The following is a 9,361-nucleotide window of genomic DNA, read 5'->3' on the forward strand; positions in this document are numbered from 1 at the left end:
GACGCTTAAAAGCGGGGGCCGGGAGCCGCGGCCTCTGCACAGCCGGACTTTCCGAGGACCACCGGGCCTCCGCCGCAGGGCTCAGGCGGGGATGCTGTCCCCTCGTGCCTCCGGGGCCCGGAGCAGGCGGTCCCCGCCTGGGGAGAGGCAGCTGATGTGGGAGGCAGTGCAGGGCGCCCCGACAGCTTGTTACCCCAGCTTATTCCAGCTGTGGGGTCTGCGTTGGAGCTGGGGGGCGCACGCAGACGCAGCAAGGAGCCTGGTGGCGGCTTCCCTGAGCGGCGGTGGGTGTCACAGCGTCCGAGGGCTGTGGGGTCCCGGGGCTCTGCGGCGTTTGAGCAGGCGACCCACGTGGGGGAGGGGCAGCCTCCCTGGGGAGGGGGAGGGGCGCCCCACGCCTCGCTGCTCCTGCTTATTTTGGCTGCAGGGTCCACGCTGGGCATCGTAGACGGGGTCTGCTGGGCTGCGCCCTCGCTGGCGTGGGGCAACGGCGGCAGGGACTGCCGCAGCCTTGAGGAGTTTGCCCTGCGCCAGGAAAGCATGGGGTCTCTCTCCTTGGCGGGTGGGCGCAGCTGGTGCTGAGCTGGCAGAGTCAGGGGCCTGAGGGCTTGCACAGAAGCACGCCGGTGGGGACTCTCCCGGGGCTGGAGGGGTCACTGAGGCTCTCCCTTGACCCGGATTACAGGGTCCATGGTGGTGGTGTGGGCTCCGGAGGGTTTCTCTCTCACCCACTCCCTCACCCCATCACGGGGAGACTCTCACGGCTCCTCGCTGGTCTGGATGGGCAGGTCCCGAGCTCCTCTGGTGAATCCAGGCTGGTCTCGAACCTCTGGACTCAAGCCATTCTCTCGCCTTCGCCTCTGTAAGTGCTGGGATTGCAGGCCTGAGCCATCACGCCCAGCTGATCTGGAATCTTACAAAGCTGAATTCATAGACTTGAAGAGAAGACTAGTGGTGACCAGGGGTTGGAAGTACAAAGCTTTGGTTAGACAGAAGGCACGGTCTTTGAGATCTATTGCACAACGGGGTGACTCTAGTCAATAATAATGGATGTTTCAAAATAACTTAGAGTACATTTCAAATGTATCACCACAAAAAATGGTGAGTGAGGTAATGGAAATGTTACTTAGCTCCATGTAATCATTTCACATTTTATATATGTGTCAAAACACCACATCATGCCCCATACATGTATATACAATTGTGTTTTTGCCATTAAAAATAATGTCAATACAATTTTTGAAACAAGATCCATGTTGTAGCTTGTTAACAGCTAATGTTTTAAATAAAAATTAGATTTTTAAATATTTTTTAACATCTTCTTAAAAGGGTAGATCCGGTGTTGAGTGTTCTTACCACACGCAACACACACACACACACACACACACACACGCACGCACACACACACACAGATGCGAAAGAAAGGAGCGTGAGGCATCTTATAGAGGTGATGGATGTATTTGTAACCTTGATTGAGGTGATGGTTTCACAGGTGTACACATATGTCCAAACACATCAAATTATGTACATTGAATATATGCTAGCCAGGCATGGTAACGCACACCTGTAATCCCAGCACTTTGGAAGGCTGAGGCAGGAGAATTGCTTGAGCCCAGGTGTTCAAGGCCAGCCTGGGCAAAACAGTGAGACCTCGTCTCCACAAAAAGTACAAAAAAAAAAATTTAGCTGGGCCTGGTGGCATACGCCTGCAGTCCCAGTTACTTGGGAGACTGAGGGAGGATCATTTGAGCCCAGGAGGTGAGCTGTGATCTTGCCACTGCACTCCAGTCTGGGGGGGCCCAGTGAGACCCAAACTCAAAACAAAAACAAGCAATATATGTATGTATGTGTGTGTGTATGCAGTTTTTAAAATCAATTATACTTCAATAAAACTGGTTAGAACATAATGAAACCATATGCAAATTTTTGAAAACCCAACCTATGTTTGGAGCTTGACCCGCAATAAATGAACCATGAGCTGTGTCACCCTCGTTGCTGTCCTCGCGTTGCTTGCTGCTGGCATAATCTTCTGCTCCCCCTCAGTTTGACACCAACGGAGATGGGGAGATCACCCTGTCCGAGCTGCAACAGGCCATGCAGAGGCTCCTGGGGGAGCAACTCACCTCACGGGAGATTGCCGAGGTCGTCCAGGAGGCTGATGTCAACGGAGATGGCACCGTGGACTTCGAAGGTGATGGGGAGTGGGAGGAGGCCATGGCGGGAACTTCTAGCCGCCCAGGTGATTTTCCAAGTTGGCTGCTGCTTCTCACTCCCCCCTGAGTTTGAGCTGGCATGGGGGTGGCGAGTTACAGAAGCGTTTGTCCATCCCTTTCCACCTGGGTCATTCCAAAGAGCTCAGCACATCAGGTGGCTCCAAGGAGCACCTGTCTGGGGCCCTTCCCCACCTGCGCTCAGAACTCACGTCCACCTCACCCATCCCTTCCCAGGTCAAGGGGCACCTTTGATCATAGGAACCACATGTTGTGTCAGAAAGAGAATGGTCTAGCAGCTGGGACCCCGGGGTCAGATTCAAGGGCTTCGAGTTCAAGGTTATCTTATACTCCGCATATAGCTCATCTTAGTCGCTTGCTCTCTGTGTCAGTTTTCACATCTGTAAGGCAGGGTTGATGATGACACTTTTCTCTCAATGTTTGAAGAAAATAAGAAGAAACCATGCACTAAACATGATTGTTTGTTTGTAATTCGGAGTCTCACTCTGTCGCCCAGGTTAGAGGGCAGGGGCATGCTCACAGTCACTGCGGCCTCAACCTGCTGGGCTCAGGTGGTCCTCCCGCCTCAGCCTCCCGAGTAGCTGGAACCCCAGGCATGCACCACCACACCCGGCTAATTTTTTGATTTATCTATTGTAGAGATGAGGTCACGCCAAGTGGTTCAAGCTGGTCTCTTGCCCAGGCTGTGGTGAGCCATGAGAGTGCCACAACACTCCAGCCTAGGTTCCAGAGTGAGACCCCAACTCAATCAATCAATCAAGAAAACGCATCCACTCAACAAGTCACAATACAGAAAGCTAGCAGATGCTTGTTGAATACCTGCTGAATCTGGTCAGGCTCAAGTACGCAGTGGACATCAATGAAAATCTAGAAGGGGCGGGGCTGGGGATGGGAGACAGACCCTCAGGCTAGCCACAGGCAAGGGAAGGACAGGGTGACCTCAGAACTCGGGTGGGGCTGCAAGTCCATCTGGCCTTGAGATACCACGAAGCCAGGAACAGCCTGCGTTCCTTCCAGGTTTCTCCGTGTACTGTCTTCCACATGGCCTCAGGCAGGCAGTCACTCCTGCTGGCTTCAGTTTTCTTATGTGTAAAAGAGCACTCACCCCTCCCAGATGGTTTAAAAAGATGAAATGGGATACTAACCATTACTCTTTATGGGATGCTTGATCTGCTTCGTAAGCATTACGAAGGGGACCCAAAAAACCAGAACTGTCTTTTGGAGGGTGGACCTCTTGTTGTACAGGCTTCCCCAACTAGGTACACGTTCCAGAAATGCATCAGCATTTGTGGACAGTCTGAGAGGCTGCATTGGGCTTCAGTGAAATTTTTTTTTTAAGATTTTTTTCAACACATTTACCCATTTCATGATGGGTGATTTACAAGCCCACCTGCTCACACCGCACTGTGTTCAGGGTTTTTTTTTAATCAAAAATTGCATGATCCCCACGTCCCACCTTCCCTATTCACCTGATCTTACTCCAAGTGACTTTTTTTGTTTCCTGGTGAGAAAAGTCCTCAAAGGGAAACATTTTACTAATATGGAAGGGGTGAAATAAAAAACAGCGAAGAACTAAAAGACATCCAAATCAGTGAGCTCAAAAACTGTTCTGAGCAGTGGAAAAAGCATCTCGACAGATGTATTGCATCAATCGGAGAGCACTTTGAAGGTGACTGAAGTTTAGACATGTAAGAATAAATGCACAGTTTTTTTGTAGATAAATTCCAGGGTTTTTTGAGAGTGTCCTCCCTCATGTAATTTAACCATTCTAAAAACCACTTAAGGAACTAACGACCCTATTTTTCCCATCGTGTAGATAAAGAAATGCAGGCAGAGGGGTTAAGTGATTTCTCCAGCACCATCAGTGATGCCTGACACATAGGGAGTGCTTTAAAAAAAAGTGTTTTAGGCCAGGCTCGGTGGCTCAGCCTGAAATCCCAGCACTTTGGGAGGTGGAAGCTAGGGAATTACCTGAGCCTGCAGGTTTGAGACCCACCCAGGCAACTTGGCAAGACCTCGTCTCTACAGTAAAATAAAAAGTAATTGGGCATGGTAGCACGCGCCGGTAGCTCCAGCTACTTGGAAGGCTGAGGCGGAAGGTTCGCTGGAGCCCAGCAGGTCGAGGCTGCGGTGGCCGGGAGAGTGACACTCCAACTAAAAAAAAAAAAAACAACAGTTTTGACTGCTTTTACAAAGAGGTGCCTCATGGGAGATTTCTCTTTGCAGAGTTTGTGAAGATGATGTCTCGCTGAGGAAGCCCTGGAAACCCCAGACACTCTCTGCCTGGTCAGCGTGGATCAAGAGCTTATGGAAAAGCAAATCGCCAAGGCCCCTTGAAGGAGAGAGGGTGGGAGGGCGCATGGAGACTGCCCATGCAGTGGAACAGATTGAGTTTAGACTGAAAGCAGCATCTTTGCCAGGATGGGGGTGTCTGTAGGACAACTAGATTAAGAAGAGTCTACAGATGGAAATATGAATGGTAGCGGGGTCCAGCTGCCACTCCAAAAGGTCCCAGCATCTTTAATGACATCTTTTTACTTCACCTAAGTCCTGAATCCCTGTGACCTGCCAGAATCTCTTCCTCGTGGATTAAAGCAGTCTTTTCTCCTACTGGGTTGTCAAAAAGTTCAGCTGCCTACTTCAGCTGCTTCAAGGCCCCCTCCCCCAGTTTCTCTCTCTTGGGAAGAGGAGGCACATAAGTCATGAGGCTAGAAATGGGTTCTTGATAAGGCTGGGCTTGGAAATGGCTCATTCAACAGGTGTTCAGAGTGAACTTCCCTCCCCTCTTTCCTGATTTCCTGGAAGAACAGTCATTCTCTCTCTCTCTCTCTCTCTCTCTCTCTCTCTCTCTGTCTCCCTCTCTCTCTATCTCTCTCTCTCCTCCCACACCCCTCTCCTTGTGTAAGATACTCAGGAGACTGAATTAAACCACAAATCTGGATTATCAAGGTTTAGGGCAAGCTGATCCCTGGGGAATTAATCCCCAGAAAAAAAATTGTCATCCTGCAGAGAGAGATGGCCGGATCCCCAAATCCTCCGCTCAGCTGGGGTGTTGCAAAGCCTTTCCTGGAAGCCCCCTGCCTCCGTGCGGGTTGCCCGGGGACAGTGTGTGTGTCAGATGGAACATCTGCTCCACACACCACATCCTGACATCGATCTGTGCTGCGAAACGGAAAAGACACTTTCCCCCTCACCTTCGCTGAGAGCGGGACACTTCAGCAATGCAAACCTTAAAATAAAGGGCAAGAAAACATCCAACTTCGTGCCTTCCTCCAAGTTTTTTTCGCTTTGAAGTCCATGAAGTAGATGAATAAAAGGACCATCTGGTTCAATGACCTTACTTTATAAAATAAAAATTAGGAAAAAGGGGGGCCAGAATAATGTTATTTCCCAACCTCTTACCCGTGGCCACTCCCTTTGTGCTGTTTTTCACTATCCTGAGATGATTTTTATTTAATTTCCTTTATTAATTTATTTAGTCAGGGTCTCACTCTGTCACCCAGGCTGGAGGACAGTGGCATGATCACAGCTCACAGCAGCCTTCACCTCCTGAGCTCAGGCAATCCTTCTCCTTCAGCCTCCCTAGTAGCTGGGACTACAGATACACATCACCGTACCCAGCTAATTTTTGCACTCCTGTATTCTTAAAACCCCTGGACTCAAGCAATCCTCCCACCTCAGCCTCTCAATGTGCTGTGATTATAGGCGTAAGCCACCACACCCAACAGTATTTTATTTTTTTAGATCAGAGGTGTCCATGTGTAGTTTTGTTATGTAGGTACATTGCATGATGGTGAGGTTTGGGCTTCCCTTGAACCCATCACCCAGGGGGTGGACGTGGCACCCAGTGGGTTGTTGTTCTACCCACTTCTCTCCTTCCCTCCCCCCATTCGGAGCACCCCAGCATCTGTTACTCCCATCCTTGTACCATGTGCCCTCAGTGTTCAGCGCCCACATATTAGGAAGAACATGCAATATTTCATTTTCTGTTTCTTTGACAATTCACTTAGGATGATGGGCTCCAGCCGCATCCATGTTGCTGCAAAGGACGTGATTTTGTTCTTTTTTTTTCACGTCTGCATAGTGTCCCATGGTGTCTATGTACCACATTTTCTTTTCTTTTTTTTTTTTTTTTTTGAGTTGGGCTCTCACCCTGTCACCCAGACTGGAGTGCAGTGGCCACTCCCGGCCACCACAGCCTCGACCTGCTGGGCTCCAGCGATCCTTCCGCCTCAGCCTTCCAAGTAGCTGGAACTATACCACGCCCGGCTCATTTTGATTTTTTATTGTAGAGATGAGGTCTTGTCAAGTTGTCCAGGCGGTTCTCGAACCCACGGGCTCAGGCAATCCACTCACCTCAGCCTTCCAAAGGCGCGGGATTACAGGCTGAGCCACCGAGCCCGGCTGTACCACATTTTCTTGGCCTAGTCCACCATTGATGGGTGCCTAGGTTGGTTCCATGTTTTTGCTGTCGTAGTTAGTGCTACAATAAACTTACAAGTCCAGGTGTCTTTTTGGTTGAGGGATTTGACCTCCTTTGGATGCCCAGTGGGGGCTTGCTGGGTCCCATGGTAATCTATTTTTAGTTCTAACCTTCAAATCCATCTGACCTTCCTCTCTCCCTCCTTCCCTCTCTCCTCCCTCCCTCCCTCCATCTTTTCCTTCTCTCTTTACTTCCTTGCATCCTTCATATCTTCAACAGCAGTGTGTAAAGTGCCCATTATGTACAAGGCACTCTTCCATGCTTGGGGCTATAGCAGTGACTGAGACAGAGAGAACTTCCAGGCCCCAGGCACTTATGTGATCCTGGGAGGAGAAAGTCATGGAACGGAATGAGGAATGAGTACCTAGGATCACGTATTAGAAGGATGATAAGAGCTATGGAGAAAAATGGACCAGAGGCAGGGCTCAGGGAGCTCCATGTGGGAGGAGTTGCCCTTCTGTGGAGGGACTTCAGGATGTGCATGGGCACCAGGGGCTATCTGGGGGAGAGGCATTCAAGACACAGCAAAGGCCCTGGGGCAGGAGTAGAGTTGGATGAATAGCCCGGCAACTAGGGTGGCTGGAGAGGAGTTGACCGTAGATCAGGGTTTCAGTCCTGCAAGGATGTTCCTGGGACCATTTTAAGGACTCGGGAGGGTTTTGAGTAAAGAGTGACATGATCCAGGGTCCTCTGTAACAGAGGACCTTGGCCTCTTTCCTCAGCATCATCCCCTTCCATCCCTACACTCACGCGTCCACCCAACCACTCGTCCTCTCAAAAAATATGTGTCGAGTCTCTAGTCTATGCCTGACGTCGTTCCGGGTAGTGGAAATAGAGCAATGACAAGGTGCTTGACTTCGAAAAGCTTACATTCCAGAGCCAGACAACCCAACAGAATCTTCTGTGATGATGAGAACATTCTAGACTGAGCCATCCATCGTGGTAGACATAGCTGCGTGTGGCGGCTGTTGAGTATTAAATGTGGTGAGCAAGCCTGAGGAGTCAAATTTTATTTTTATTTTATCAAGAGAGAAAAGCTGTATCCATACATACATCATTAATGTTATCAATTGCTTAAGTTAAATTTAACTGACTCCGGGTGACTACTAGAGGAGGAGAAGAAGTAAAGGAGGAAGGTGGAGAAATAAAGGAAGATGAAGAAAGAAAGAAGGAGAAGAAAGAGAAAGGGGGAGAAAGAGGAGAAGGAGGATAGGAAAGGGGGGGAGAAAAAGAGAAAGAGGAAGAAAGAAGGAGGACGAGAAAGAGGAGGAGAACAACCACTACAGTGTGAGTTTGCACCTGGGCTCAGGGAAACAGATTCTGTAAACAATTAGTTGTGTGTTGTTTTGTTTTGTTTTGCTTTGTTTTTTGAGTTGGAGTCTCACTCTGTTGCCCAGACTGGAGTGCAGTGGCCGCTCCCGGCCACCGCAGCCTCAACCTGCTGGGCTCCGGCAATCCTTCCGCCTCAGCCTTCGAAGTAGCCGGAACTACAGGCACGCTACCACGCCCGGCTAATTTTTTAAATTTATTGTAGAGACAAGGACTCGCCAAGTTGCCCGGGTAGGTCTCGAACTCACAGGCTCAGGCAATCCACTCGCCTTGGCTTCCCAAAGTGCTGGGATTACAGGCTGAGCCACCAATCTATTATCAATTAATAATGTCTGCCGTGGGTAGCGGGGGAGAGTAGCAATTGCAGCAAGTCTTGCAGTAAATCATCTACCCTTCATTTACTTCCTAATTTATTTGTTAATGAGTGAATAAGTCCCTACAAATTCCATCCAAGTCTGTGATTCTCCAGAAAGAGACAGCAGGCTGCGGTTACCCCTAAAACTCCCTGGACTAGCCGGGTTCAGTGGCTCAGCCTGTAATCCCGTGACTTTGGGAGGCTGAGGTGAGTGGATTGCAGGTTCGAGACCTGCCTGGAGAACTTGGCAAGACCTCATCTCTACAATAAATCAAAAAAATTAGCCGGGTGTGGTAGCATGCACCTGTAGTTCCAGGTACTTGGAAGGCTGAGGTGGAAGAATCGCCGGAGCCTAGCAGGTCGAGGATGCGGTGGCTGGGAGCGGCCACTGCACTCCAGTCTAGGCAACAGAGTGAGACTCCAACTCAAAAAACAAACAAACAAAAAAAAAAAAACTCCCTGGACTGAGAGTCTGATCTCTCCCCGATGGCCACCACCAACTTTTCCTTCCCCACACCATCTTTCTCATTCTAGAAAGCAAAAAAGGCAGCCCCTGGGGTTAATTTAGGACTCCTTTATTAGAGGTTATGCCACTTTTTTTTTTCTATCATTCTTCACCGAGGACTGGGTGATTCAACAAGGTGGCGGAGAGGGAATTTCTAAAGATGATTGTGTGGGCTTGAAAGACACGATGAAAATGACGCAGCAAGTTCCAGCCTCAGTCTAGCGGTCTTCCTCTGAGGATGTTTCTCCTCACCTTGAAAACAGAAGCAAAGAACTGAGTTTGAGTAATACACATGCGGTGGCACAAAATGTAACACGAATGAAAAGGTGACATTGCACTAATTTTCTAGACTGTGTCAGAAGCTACAGAAAGCAGCTCAGCTAAGAGCAATTAGACACCCCCATCCCTACTCAATGATGGGGGTAATGGGTCAACAGCATGGTACCAAGCCTCATGGG

The 9,361-nt window shown here is 49.5% G+C and overlaps 1 protein-coding gene across 1 annotated transcript in view; it reads left to right on the forward strand.

Moving 5' to 3' along the window:
* CABP5 (calcium binding protein 5) overlaps window positions 1–4,483 on the forward strand; it is an 18,380-nt gene extending 13,897 nt beyond the window's left edge. The window contains exons 5-6 of the mRNA XM_008054165.1: window positions 2,044–2,191; window positions 4,458–4,483. Of these exons, the coding sequence (XP_008052356.1) occupies window positions 2,044–2,191; window positions 4,458–4,483 (174 nt within the window). The remainder of the gene's footprint in view (window positions 1–2,043; window positions 2,192–4,457) is intronic.
* The last annotated feature ends 4,878 nt before the right edge of the window (window positions 4,484–9,361 follow it).

The sequence above is a fragment of the Carlito syrichta genome, unplaced genomic scaffold, assembly GCF_000164805.1.
Source record: "Carlito syrichta isolate Samal-C Ts95f unplaced genomic scaffold, Tarsius_syrichta-2.0.1 Scaffold289177, whole genome shotgun sequence".
NCBI lineage: Eukaryota > Metazoa > Chordata > Mammalia > Primates > Tarsiidae > Carlito > Carlito syrichta.